The sequence below is a fragment of the Rhamphochromis sp. 'chilingali' genome (assembly GCF_963969265.1).
Source record: "Rhamphochromis sp. 'chilingali' genome assembly, chromosome: 3".
Lineage (NCBI taxonomy): Eukaryota > Metazoa > Chordata > Actinopteri > Cichliformes > Cichlidae > Rhamphochromis > Rhamphochromis sp. 'chilingali'.
In genome coordinates this window covers 31399878-31413934 of record NC_137931.1, presented here as the reverse complement: position 1 = coordinate 31413934, position 14057 = coordinate 31399878, and the positions used below count along the sequence as shown (strand labels likewise).

Genomic DNA, 14057 nt, shown 5'->3' with positions numbered 1-14057 from the left:
ACCCAAGTTTATTCATCAGTCATTAATAAGAGTTTCAAGCTTGCTGTGAAAGGTATATGTGTGTAGCGTGTGGTGTTCTAGGACAGTAAAAGGTAAAGGTTTGCCTTCATGGCAACAACATCCATGCAGGGAGGATGTTTAATGCAGGATTTTCATGCAGGAGACTGGGATTTGTGCCCCATGAAACCAAAAGTCTGTGTAGACTTATTACTGTAAGACTTATTATTCACACAGTAGGTGTGTCCAGGGTCACATTTTTTAAATATTTTTACAGATCTTTTAACATCAGTTGTGCTAGTGTTAAAACAATATTTTTTATTGCTAATACCTGACAAGGACATGCAAGATTGCATTAAATTCATCAGTTCGCCTGCAGTTTCTTTTTACGCTGTAAGCTAAAATAAGTGTGAATGGCACTTGTGTCTGTGCACGTGTCTTAACTGAGAACATATGTGGGTCTGATTTATGAGTAATGAACGTGTTAACTGACTGCATGCCTACGCAGGGTGCCCTGTGTGTCTTCGAGTGTTATATTTGTCAGCTATTTGGACACTTATGTCTGTAAATTAATGGAAAAACTCCACGGTCACACATGAAGTGGTATGTGGACACACTGCCCACTCCACATTGCACCCATTCCTGTGCAGTTTAAGACCTCCTGCACAAATAGACACCACACTGTCCGTAAAAGCCGACGTCACCAAGGTCAGACACCATTCTCACCTGAACCAGAAAGAAACATTATATTATGTAAATGCTAGTGTCGTTTTATAAGTTATAGCACCATTTTATAGTTTAGAAGATGTGATCCAAGTAAGAGGTGTGCCCAGGAGATGAGATAGAGAGCAGAAATACAGACAAACATTTGCAAACCATTAATAGGTTGACTGAAAAGCTCTGTAAGAATGCACAGCAAGTCAAGGACATGATCCCTCCAGGATGTTCACAAACATCTGAAGACTTCATGACCAAAACCACAGAGGATTCACCACAAGTTGCAAACCTCTGGTGTCACGGTCGATCTGTTTGTTATTGGAGTTTTCCTGGTTTCTATAAATACAAAGTAAAGGCTTTTGGTTTGGGGTTGTTTCTTTGTACCCCGGCCTCAGTTATGTTGCCTTTTATATTGTTCTGATTTAAATATGGTTTCCCTTGATTTCTTTGTATTTCAATAATTATTGTACTATCATGAGTTTGTTGATATTTTAATATTCTAGTTTCTGTTAGTACCTATGGTTATTTTATTGGGTTCCTTGTATTTTGATTTATTGGTTATGCCAATAAGTCTGTGCTTAGTCACTCTGGCCTGCCCTTGTCTTCGTTCTTTGTCAGAGCATGTGTTCCTTGTGGTTCCCTGATATTTTTGGATTTCTGTTTGTTGCCATTTTGGACTTAGCCTTTGGTCTTGGTTTGGACTCTGGATTCAGTGTGAATAAAAGGCTCACCTTTTGTTAGCCCAGCCTGCATTTGGGTCCTAAATCATAATACATGTCAGATGGTAAGCCTTAGCTACAGAAAAACAGGATGCAATCCACAAAAAGATTCAAAAACAACCTGATAGAGCACTATAACATTTTTTAAGTTTTCTGTGAGCTCTTAGGGCAGAAGCAGAAAAAAAATAAAGCTAAAGAGGTTTATGTTCATCTTGTGTTTTTCAATTTATATACAAAAATTGTTTCAGAGACGAGAACAAGCAGAGAAGCAAATCTGCTGTTTGCACCTGTCTACTTAAACAGAAGTGGTCAACATGACAGCGCTTAATATTGACTAAAGCATGCTTCATTACATTGCACACAGTCTGTTAAAAAATCGGGCAATGGCTGATAAACCATGGGTGCCTGAGTCTCAATATTTACTTATCTTGTAGGTGTGTGTTGTACTGTTGGTTGAGGTGAACAGTTTCAGACCAGCTTTTTAGCACAGCACTGTGGGGCTCTTAGTGGCAGCTTAGCGACACTTTACCTTCACTGAAGTCTACTCTGACGATAAGACGATCAGTGGTGGGAAATGTCAACACTGGAAGCAAAGAATCCCGTTTTATGACTGAAATGTAAACCACGGCCTAAATCAGAGGTTTCCAACCTGAAGACGGAGGTATTATTCCAGACAAAACACAAAGGACTGTAAGTCAACATGGCTTCATGATTAAAAGCTCCAGGCCAAACAAGGTGGATTTGGGCCGCAAAGAACAAACAGAACAACTACAAAAGAGAGTAGACAAAAAGCAATGATGTGCAATGGTGGCTTATTAACACATGAGTAGTGATAAGACAAGAAGCCTAGGAACAACAAGTCTGCACTCTGAGAGCAAAGTGCTCTATTAAGATAAATTGGTACTATTAGTGGTATCTTTAAATAAGGGAGGGACTGATCATTCAGGACTTTGTATGTGAAGAGAAGTATTATAGACCGAATTCATTATTTAACAGGAGCCAATAAAGAGACGTTAATATGGAAGAAATATGATCTGTCTTTCTAGTCTCTGTTAGTACTCTTGCTGCAGCACATTGGATCAGCTGAACACTCATGAAAACAATTTCTGACATAGAGATATCACACAAGTGCCTGGCTCGGTGCTGGGCAAGAGTCATCTTCAAGTGACTGTGAATCTGTAAATCTCTCAGGAAGGAAGGAAAAACTTGTGCTAATAGTATCACTCTTTCAAGACCTGTGAGTAAGGCTGGTGTTTCATTATACTACAGTAGTATTGCTGAACATGCTCAAGTACAGTCTCTGTTAGAGCTCAAGGCTCTGCTCATGGCTCTGTTTAAATGGGTATTTGCTTGAAATGGGCATGGACTATTTTGAGGCAAGCAATACCACAATATTACATAAGACTGCATCTTTTTCAAAGAATGACTTTGTAAATGCAAAATGTATCAATTCATCTCATTCTATTAATAAGGAAATAATTACTTTTTTGTTATAATTAATATAAAAAGGTACAAACATATTCAGTTCTGCACATTTAGTATGTTTTCCTGCTTTGTTCACCTAACCTGAGCAAATAAATAACTTACTATGTAAGTAAAGTCCCAATATTATTATATTATATTAACAGTATCAGCAGTGGGGAAAAAAGAAGATGAAAAAGAAATAATAAAAAATAAAAATCACTTACCATGAATAAATATATTTCTATGACAGTATTTATAAATGGTATTCTTTTATTTTATTACTATGTAATTATCCTTCTTCTTATAGTTTTAAGGTAAGATATACTTCCTTTATGTTGCTGTTTCACAGCATTAAACACAGCTCTTAACAGAGCTTTAAAACAGTAAACGCTTAATAAAATAAATACACTATAACAAGGCAAAATAGCTTAATCAGGTAAAACTTATATAGAAGAAGTGAAATTAATATAAAATTTAAGAACTTCTTCGAAGAAAGTGTAAATATAATATAAAAAGGGCTTAATAATTAATAACACATAAATTCACGTATTGTGGTATGAGGTGGTAACGTATATGTCTCTGTCTGTGGCAGAGAAGATGAGAGCCATCAGATATAAAATAACTGGCTGACATTTAATGTGTAAATATTTGTCTATTTTAAATTCAGCTTTTGCTTGAAAATGCAAATAAAGTAACAATACTTTTACTTGAGTTCAGTATCCCAGGACTAACACAGACAAATATGCTATATTGTAACAAATAGTTCCATACTGATGGTGGTTTAAATGAAAATGCTAAATCTAGAGAAGAGGATGCATTGCTAAGATTTTATGGCTCCCACCTGAGCAGTGATGATGAAACAGAGCTCACCTGATTTCTGACGGCGGTGTTGGATAAAAGTCAATGGTCAGACTGTCGGAGCAGTTGTCCCCTACCATGTCACCTTATGCTTCACAACACCTTCACCCATTGGATAATTTAGCTCTTTATCTAAAGACTAGATCTAATGCTATGACTGATGCCTTTCAGGAAGCCTCAGCAGTGCTTTAATTTCTCAGTAAAACCCAACAAGAAGAATACAGTTACCGGTGTCAGAGACAATGAAATAATTTTCTCGTACATAAAGCTCCTGTTGCTGTTTTCAAATTGTCATTAATGTAGTTTTCTGATCGATTGTTCTAAAAATAAAAAACAGCACAGACCCCCCCTTCTCTGTGTCTGGGGCGAACGAAGCCTTGTGGCTCTGTTTTTGACTGCTGCTCTGTCTGATGGGTCAAATCTCAGTCACTGAGCTTACATCATCCTCATCTGCATGTTTTAGGGTGGTTGTGGGAGGTGTCCGTGCTGCATGGAAGGGAGGGGCACTGTCAAGTCTCTAAGTCATGGCTTCTGGTGCCACTTTGGTCATGTTGGATTTTGAAATGAGCACATTAAAGCAGTTTTTATTTTTTTTTAGGTTTTCAAAAACAGAGAGCGAATCATTCTAAGCAGTGAAGATCCTGCTGAAAATCTGCAAACGCTGTACTGCAAGAATCATGATGTGGAGCATAAACCATGATGGCTGCCATTAATACCATCTACTGCTAGTGCTTAGGACTCTGTCAGCACTTTATGATGCTTAGCTACATATCTCAGGAGTATGACTGACAGAACACTGACTGACTTTGCCCTGATGGACCTGATTTATGATGCGGAACCTGAAGCTTTAGTGGCAACTGGGGAATGCAGAATGGATAACAATTGAAATTGTTAGGAAACAGTTTGAATTTTATTTTTCAGTCACACTTTTTGGCTGCATATTATAGCAAATTGGTTTGGTCTTGGTGTTGCGTATAGTTTATCCTGTCTTTGTGCCTGTTTTATGGCAATCCTGAAACATCAATATCCCATTTAACTGGCCATGTTGTTGAGCTTTCTTTTGCTCTGCTGTGTTGAGTGCTGCTAGGCCTATCAACATTTTAGATATATTTTTGTTCTAATGGAAAGGTTAGTGCAGCTTTCAGAAATGAAAGCACAAGGCCACTGGGTTTAACTAGAAACAATTTTACAATTAGTTCTCATTCTTAGTATATTATGGCTCCTCTGAAACAAAGACATTGTGGAATTGGCTTTAACTTGTATTCTTTCTAATGACCAGCTGTAGGTTACAAAGAGTTGTCTAACTGTATAAAAATCTACAGCAAGATTAACATCCGTCTCCAAATGCTCTGTAATTCTGGTAAATAATTCCCACAATGCATTGAGTATTTCTTCTTCAGTCACTTTTCTCACTTACTATGTGTTAATAGACCTCTCTGCACTGAATCGTACTTGTTATTAATCTCCGTCTGTCTTCTGCTGCATGTCTTCTATCCCGTCTTCCTTCTCTCAACCCTCAACCCCTCCCTGAGCCTGGTCCTGCCGGAGGTTTCTTCCTGTTAAAAGGAAGTTTTTCCTTCCCACTGTCCCCAAAGTGCTTGCTCATAGGGGGTCATATGATTGTTGGGTTGTTCTCTGTATGTATTATTGTAGGATCTAACTTACAATATATAAAGCGCCTTGAGGCAACTGTTGTTGTGATTTGGCGTTATATAAATAAAATAAAAATGAACTGAATTTAATTGAATTATGGTTGATACCTTGGGAGTGTGGAGCATCTTCTATTTCTTAGTCAAATATACGTCTCACTCATCTTTCCTGGCTTTGGAACATGCTGATGACACTATGCTCAGCTTGAGGCTTCACACAAGCGCTTCACAGACTAGTGGGCGCTGTCATGGTGGCTCTGTCAATGTTTTTTATGCAGTCTGTATTCCAGCCCAAGGTGCTTCGGAGAGTAGGAAAATTTATGTTAATATTATAAAAAAAAAATTAAAATACGAAAACAATGAATAGAACTTTGTAAGAATAGAAACCTGGAGAAATTATGCTGCAAGCAATACTAGACTATAGAAACCACTGACGACCAAACTGGAAATGAAATGCTTAAATTATAAAACTTACTGCATCGTATTTGTTTTTAGAGTTTTTATTATGTTATTTTTGATTCAATTATTCTAGTGCTTTTTCTCAATCTTATACAGTATTGTAACTGACTGATTTCTTTCATAATTTTCTTAATGCTGTTTTTTCTATACTGCCCTCATCTAATGTCTGGCACCACACAGAGTGTGAGCATGTGACATGCTCTGAGTTTGACCTTTAAGTGACAGATATTTGAAACAACAGCTTTGTATATGTATGTCCATGTATAGCTTTGTATATATTTTTAGTATTTATCACATTATTTTACCAAATATTTAAAGCACGACAAGTATTAAATTATGGAAACAGCACCAAAACTGTTGAATGCCAGAGCTGTTTTCCATGAGGTTGAGTCAGGATCATATTCAGATTTCTTTACAGATGCATGGCTGAATAAAATTCTGTGCACAAAGACAAACAAGAACATCACAATAAAACGGGATAGTTTTTTTTTTTTTAAATAAAGTGCAGCCAAATAAAATAAAATAAAATAAATCAATAGATTAAGATGTTATTACACATGTATAGAACTAGACTAAAAGCAATATTTGCAAAATAAAAACTATGGCTGAGGTGTTCTCAGCTATTGCACTGTATCCATGGGTCATGTATTAGTATCATGTGCATTGTGAATTTAATCTGATGGCAGTTGGTTTTAGGTAATCCTAAAAATCTGTATATTATAAAAAGCAGAAACTCATTGTTATTTTTCCACTACGTCTGTTAAAAAGGTCATGGCCAGCATGTCCACCAGAGGAATGTAGTCTTATGTGGTCAAAAATACTGCCATGAACACGTGCTCGGACTTGGTGCCTACATATTACTGTCCTCATGTACATGATGCACACACACACACGTGCTGGCGTCATCTCAAGCAGGTCATAACCTAAGCACTTGTCTCTCTTTGACAACTTAAACCTCTCAGTGTTCCTGGAAGGCAGGAGCGTCAGGTGGTGTAGCGATACCACAGGTGCTGCCATTCTCTGTGACAGGGTTAGACACAGAGGCATGCCTACACGTACACACACACACACACACACACACACACACACAAAACCCCTAAATCACTTCTTCACTCTTAAATTTAATGGTTTCTGTAATGTGCACTCGCTTTCTGTCACCACAGAGTGACCATGAAAACAGATTTATGTTGCCACTGAGGGTGTGTCTCAGCAGTGATGTCATGGGTCTGTTTCTGGAAGGTTATTCGGATGGCATCTGTTCAGTGTGTGTAATCTGCAGTTGTCTTTTTTCTGAGTGGCTGCTGAGCAGACCGTGAAAGCATAACACAGCTGTTCAGCTTTGTTTAGAATTGAAATTCTGCACTCTATAGCTTGTAAAATACGTACTGTGACTGAAAGAACTAATAAAAGAGGAATAAACAGTAAATTCAAATTCAAAATTCAAATTCAAATTCAAATTCAAATTCAAATTCAAATTCAAATTCAAATTTTATTTGTCACGTACACAGTCATACACAGTACGATATGTAGTGAAATGCTTGGACAAAGTAGTAAAGATGTGCTTGTGATGTTAAGCCCAGGTGGATGGCCACGTTGTCCCCAAAAGCAACTAATTGTTTATGGCAAGGTCATTTATGCTAAATGGTTATTGTGACAGGATTGTTTTCACCTAGGTTGAAATCATTCTGCATTGATGCATATCTTTTTGAACATTATCTATTTGTCTTTTTTTCCCTTTAACTGACCCTCATCAGTTAGAAGGCAGATTTGAAACATGAGGCAAGAGAAGCTATGGTGGCATTCATCTTCCTATTTGGAAGTAGACCAGGGGCATTACAGTTATGTGGCCTGTGCTTTAGCAATAAGGCTTACGTCAAAGGGTACATTGAATTTCAAATGTTTCACTTTTATAGTAACTGCTCGAAGTAGTGCTCCCTTGCTTGTTTCATAATTGCAGGAACTGAGGATCATTGTAGTTCTTAGAACTCTGTTTACAGGGTCTTTTCCCCTTGACTTTAAAAATGGAGGTGCAATGTGATTGGTTAAGCAAGTGTATGTTGTTTACTTGAAGGCACAAATGCAGTAGCCAACCACTAAAATTTTATCCATGTAACAGTTGTTTATTTAGCCTTAAAATATAATAAAACAAGAAGAAATTAACCAGCTGTGAAGCCCTGACAAAGACGTGTGACAGTGGGAAGGAAGAACTCCCATTTAACAGGAAGAGACAGGACCAGGCTCAGGGAGGGAAGCAAAGCAATGTAGCGCAAACAAGATTACAGCAAGGTACGTATTAGAAATCAGCGGTTGGCTATTACATAACTGGCTGACAAGCAAACAGAAAACATGCTTCAAACATATGTAGCTTTCATTGAATTTTCCTTTAAATCAAGAACTAGGTGAAATGGACAATATTGGTTGACTTCAATGGTGGATACTGAAGTCCATAGCTCAATTTGGTTTTGCATAACGCCCTATTTGCAAGGCATCAGAGACCATTCCTGAGAAAAAGAAACCTCCATTCCCGACCCATATCTGTGTTTCATGCTATGCACATTTTAATCCAATTTACTGAAAAATCTCTCTGAATTTAAAATTTTGAAAGTGTCTGGTACACTCAACTAGACATCTCATGTTACTAATAGGCTGCCAGATAATAACTGTTGAGTCACTTGAAAGACATTAAGATGTTCCTTAATGCATGCTGCCATCCATCTCATCCGTCTCATCATGCTTTAAGATTTTACTCTTATAATGGAAATGGAGCTTTCCATTTGTTTGAATGGGTCCCTGTGGTGTGTAGAGATGTGAGTCACGGTTTTTATAAAGAAACGCAGCCTCTCTAAACCTTGAGTTGGAGAGAGGCAGAAAACGTGAGCAGAGAAAACAAAAAACAACCTCAAATCACCAGGTCACTATTTGTCATTTGGGACTAATAGCCATTGCAGGATCTCCTGTTTTTGGTATAATAAGGGAGGTAATATGTGGTCTTTATAAACAGTAAACACATGTGGGATGACATTCACAGGTCATCCGAGCAATTATTATAAATTAGTAGATCTGATGATTCTAGGTAATAATAGTCCGGTGAGATTTGTAAGATAAAATTGCAAGTTCATAACTTCTTCATATCCTGATAATCGAGGAAAAATGAATCTTCCCATTGAATGTTATTTGCGATTTCCTTTCTCTGTGGAGCTAAAAGAGGCCACCCAAACACATGAGATATCAATGGAAAGACCAGGATGTCCTCTATTTAGTCCATCAGGACTTATTAGGATAGCTCAAATAAGTCAAAAGATATAGACCAAAAACAAATGTTTATTACAGAGGACATAAATGAATGGGCTGGTTCTCAGGAGAATATAAACAAACAATAAACCACATGATAATATGAACATTCACTGTTTTTCTCATCCTGTAGGTGAAAAAGTGAAAGAGATGGTAAAGCAGTGTGATTTACTGTAGACTGGATTAAAGATGCTTCATCTGGCACATATTTTGTTGTGACTGTTACAATGACTGCTAATAGAGCAGTGCAGACGCAGACAGCTGGTGTTAATGGCTGAGAACCAGACTCCGCGGCTCCTCACGGCGAGGTAACATTAATGGAATGATCCAGACTGCTGGAAAGTCATTTTGCTGCTGTAATTAAATTAACAGCTACACTTTACAGTAGCTCTGTGGTGGCATCATTCAGTCCAAATATGGAGAAAACATTTTGAGACTATATCAAATTTATATTTATATTTTTATTTTTATTTGTTTCCTCATGCGTATATTCAATTCTTAAAAATGTGACACTGAAGGCAGCAAAATTTATGTTCTCGTGTGGACAGGAGCTATGAGGACATGAAGTCTTATCACATTTGAAGTAATGGTGAACAAAGGGAGAAGGAGAAAACAAACAAACAGACTCAAACTTGAATTATGAAAGAAAAAACAACTTCTTTTTTTTAGAAATATAACAACCGTTTGTACAATTTGTAGTTTGTATGAGCAGGCTTTATAGTCGCCATGACCACCAACAGCTACAAATGTCTTATTTGCATGCTAACATTTGTATTAATCCGTGTTGTCTTCATATATAGACAGAAAAATGTAGGTTTGGTTAAAAAAAAGTCCCAAAACATTCACAATTGACTTGCTGAAAGATTCAAAAAGCTCCACAGAGCTGAGAATAGAAAATTAATAATAATAATATTATTCTCTGTGGGTTTGTCACTGTGGGTGACCTCTTTCATACTGAACAGAGTCATTTGATCATTAATATAAATCATTAATACAGCCACTATAACTAATTTAAAATATAGAGCAACCTTTAAATCAGAAGTCTTTTCTCATCTCTAGCTCCTGGTTAATATGTCATATTTTCACCATAATAGAAAGCCACTAGAATGAGTCCTACAATAGAGAAAATTAATTTGCATTTGACACTTTACATTACTTTACCTTTAATTACCCAGTTGGTGACTTTTGACGGTGTTTGAGTGGAAAAATGAGACTACAGGAGCTGTCAAGGACAATCAGCAGCATTGTACCAAACACACAAGCTTAGTGGTGCCAATGATGAAGTCGTGCAAGCGTGTGATTTGTTTGTAGCCCCGTGTTAGCATTTTATTGCAGGCAAGTACATTTCTGCTTGACTATCATAGAGGTTGCATTAACTTGTGATGATAATCTAGCTGAACCAATCAGAAAACACACCTTAACACCCTGCTATAGAAAGCCTTTATGTATTTTTTTCAGTGTTTAATTTAAACATTGTTCCTCAGCCAGGCTGATACACAAACATCGACTCAAATGATCAAGCTTCACGTCAGACTTTACAGCCGTCATAAAAGGAATAGCATCTCTTTGTTTTCTTATCAGTGATTGACAAAGGCAGTTTTTACACAGCTGAGTTAGAGGTACTTCACTTAGTGTGGAAACTGCTCTGATGCCAAGATTGCATCTCTGTCATATTCAATAATCCCAACCCCCTCTGAAACCTTTAGCAGTGTAATCAAACACCTTCCTAATCCACAAATATATCACCAGAGGACTCAATAGCTTCACAAACAGTTGTTCACCTTGTCTCAGTTTCATAAATTGTCTGAACTTACCTTCAAACGCAGCTGCAGTCAAAAAGTTTCCTGGCTAGGTGAACATTTTGCATTTAATATCCAAGGCTTCATCAAATAAGAGTCCTCTAGACTGAGCCAACAGGCGGTCCATGTCTATGAGGCATGGAGCAGCTCTGGCAGCCTTCAGCATGCCTCCCATACTGCAGACTGAACAACAGCCAGAGGAGCCACACTGCCCCTCACTGCTCCCACTAATAATTAGTGTGTGATGATGATTGTGGGATTTAGGAGAGAGAGGGTGTTTGGTGCAAAGGGAAACAAGAGTGAGTGACAGGAAACGAACTAAGAGGTGAAAAAAGAACAACTAAGGTGATGGGGAAAATATCTCTTAGAGAGTCTGCCATGTTAATCTTTATAGGAGCAATTATTCTAGATGTTTCCTGAAACATCTGTCAGCTGCTAGATGCTGATCAATGAGTCCGGGGCAATCTGGGCTATCTGTGCTGCTGGGCGCCCTAAGCTGTTTAGGCCTTGATGATTAGTTATTTGGTTCTAAATCAAGACAGTTAAATTAAAGGGGACCAGTGTTGGGTGTAATGCACTACAAAGTAATAGATTACGTTTTTGTTAAGACAGCAGTGCAACTCATTATTATACTAAATTCAGTAATCAGAATACAATTCCGATTATATTTGTACTCTTGTTACAAACAGCTTCAGATATTTGCACACAGGCCGCTGTTTTCCGGACATACAAAAACAAACACATCACTGGCTTTCGAAAATATCTGCGCAGACCGCATGTTAACACAAAGCTATTGAAAAGCCCAGAGTGATGTTAAAGCTGAGTGGATACCAATTCCAGCCCAGCAGCCAAAGCCTGATCTTCAGCAGGCAGTGATGAGCAGGCAGTCTGCCCTCCCTCTCTCCCAGCACTGGTTTCTACAGTAGAACACAGTGGTGATTGTTTTGAAGTGTCTTCGGGCTGGTTTTCAATTTTTCTTTGTGCTAAAGCTTCAACACAAAAGAAATATTGTATGTATGGGCTCTTTAGGATAGGGACTGGTGTTAGTATGTGTCACAATGCATGTCAAGCCAGAGAGTTGGTTAGAGAGTAACACAAAAGCAATGTAATGAGTAGTAACACAAAGTCACAAAATTACTTTCTTGGTGAGTAATTAAGTAAAGGAATACATTAAATATGTGTAATACATCAAAGTCACATTAAACAGGGCCAATATTTCAGATAATAAAGTCAGGAGATGCACAGTTATTTGCTCAGAGCAGGAAGCTCAGTAATCAAATGGCTCTAAATTTACACTTTACAATTTTCAGGTAGTTTTTTTTTTCTATTCTTGACTGTGTTTGATGTCATTGAGTGGGGGTGTGCTTGATATGGTGATCTCAGATACACAGCACTGGCTATCAACACAGAAGAAGAAAAATAAGCATTATTTTGAACTGTGAATAGTGCAAAGCTACTCTAAGAGAGTCCAAGAATAAAAGGTTCAGAGTCTTTAAAGACAGTACTCATGGTCAGGTACTACCTATTCATGATTATGTGATGGTGTTATTACAACTGAGCCTCTTAACATTAAACAGACTCTCATCCCATCCATCCATCTCTACATGGCTATAACTAATCCATGGTGAGAAAAAAATACTATTACTAGTATTATTATTGTTGTAATATAATTATTTTCCAAGAACATTAAAGATTATTGTTGAAATTCTATTATTAAAAAACAAATGTGTGGAATGAGAGACATCTAAATGTGGATGTGGATGTTTAGGTTCTATAGAAAAGTTTTTTCCAGTACATGTGTTAGTCAGATTCTCATAATCTGACAGTAAAACATGTATTTTATTTGTGTCATATAAACATAAAGCTAAAAAGAGTGAAAAGAGTTTTTAAAAAAAACAAACAAAAAGGAAATGCATATGATCTGGTCTGGACCGAAAGGAGAAACAGAGCAGTGATCTCACCGTGGGGTGCAGTGGATGGTGGTCTTTCTGAAGGTCCTCTGGTGTAGCATGCTGTTGCTGTGTTTATGACTGACTGAGTAGCTGTGGACTGGCTTCACAGTTAGTCCACACAGTCAGTGAACTATGATATGAGGTCCACAGGAAGAGGCGGAATCTTATAAACAAACAGAGAAAGAATCGTAGGAAGTGGAAGCTTTGGTCACCTTCCTGGTAGTGAAAGATGTGCAATTGCAACTACAGCCTTCCATCCAGTGAAAGTTGACAGTTTAATGCAAATTTTTTCACAGTTATTCAAAATTACAAAACTTTTTTGCATACTTGATGCTTTAAGCTTGAGCTCTATAACCCATATTTTATTCACAACAGAACATAGGGGGGAAAAATACACTTTTAAGAACATTTTCGCTCATTTTCAATTTGATGGCAGCAGCACACAAAAGTTGTGACAGCTATGTCGCATCGCCTTTTCTACTTCAGTGTGTAAACATCTGGGAACTCGGGAGATCAGGACTTTTGAGCGACGATCGTTATCCCATTCTAGTCTGACAGTTTTTTACTTTTCTGGGTGATAGGCTCGAATATCATAGGCATCCAATACTGAATTACAACATTTCTCGAGATTCTCAGAATTTTTTGATGATATTTTATACTGCAGATGATGAGATATTTCAAAGTCTTCACATTATACATTGATGAATATTATTTTTGAAACAGTTCCACAACTTGCTGTTTTTTGTAGATGCACTGAACCTCTGCCAATTTAACCAGCAGCAGGCAAAGACCAACTTGTTTGCTCAGTCACGCTACAATAATAATAGGATGGCAACCTTCATGAAACTAGGAAACGTTTATGGTCCAATTACTGAATTGAATTTTATTTTTGTGAGAGAACAATTGCAGGTAGCTGCACTGTTCAACTGATCACCGAGAGGTTGAGGATACAAGACCCTCAACTTCTGAGCAACCACTTTTGATTGCAAGTCGACTGCACAGACATGGTCTGGCTCAGACTTAGATTGCGAATGTCTGTAGCATCACGCGCACTTTCAGCACAGACAGCGGGTACATTTATAATTTAGCAACTGTTACAATCTTCCTTTTAGAAAATTAGCTAATAGCAGCCTTGGCTTATTAATCAATTAG

At 37.6% G+C, this 14057-nt stretch overlaps 1 protein-coding gene across 3 annotated transcripts in view; it reads right to left on the bottom strand.

Annotated features, from left to right (window-relative positions):
• s100p (S100 calcium binding protein P) overlaps positions 1 to 12992 on the bottom strand; it is a 17795-nt gene extending 4803 nt beyond the window's left edge. The window contains exon 1 of one of the 3 annotated variants that reach the window (XM_080879035.1): positions 12915 to 12992. In XM_080879035.1, coding sequence (XP_080735161.1) covers positions 12915 to 12964 — 50 coding nt within the window. In that variant the 5' untranslated portion in view covers positions 12965 to 12992. Of the gene's footprint in view, positions 1 to 3767; positions 4144 to 10968; positions 11098 to 12914 lie in introns of those variants that run through there. The other 2 variants (XM_080879037.1, XM_080879034.1) reach the window with 2 other exon arrangements.
• Between the last annotated feature and the right edge of the window lie 1065 nt (positions 12993 to 14057).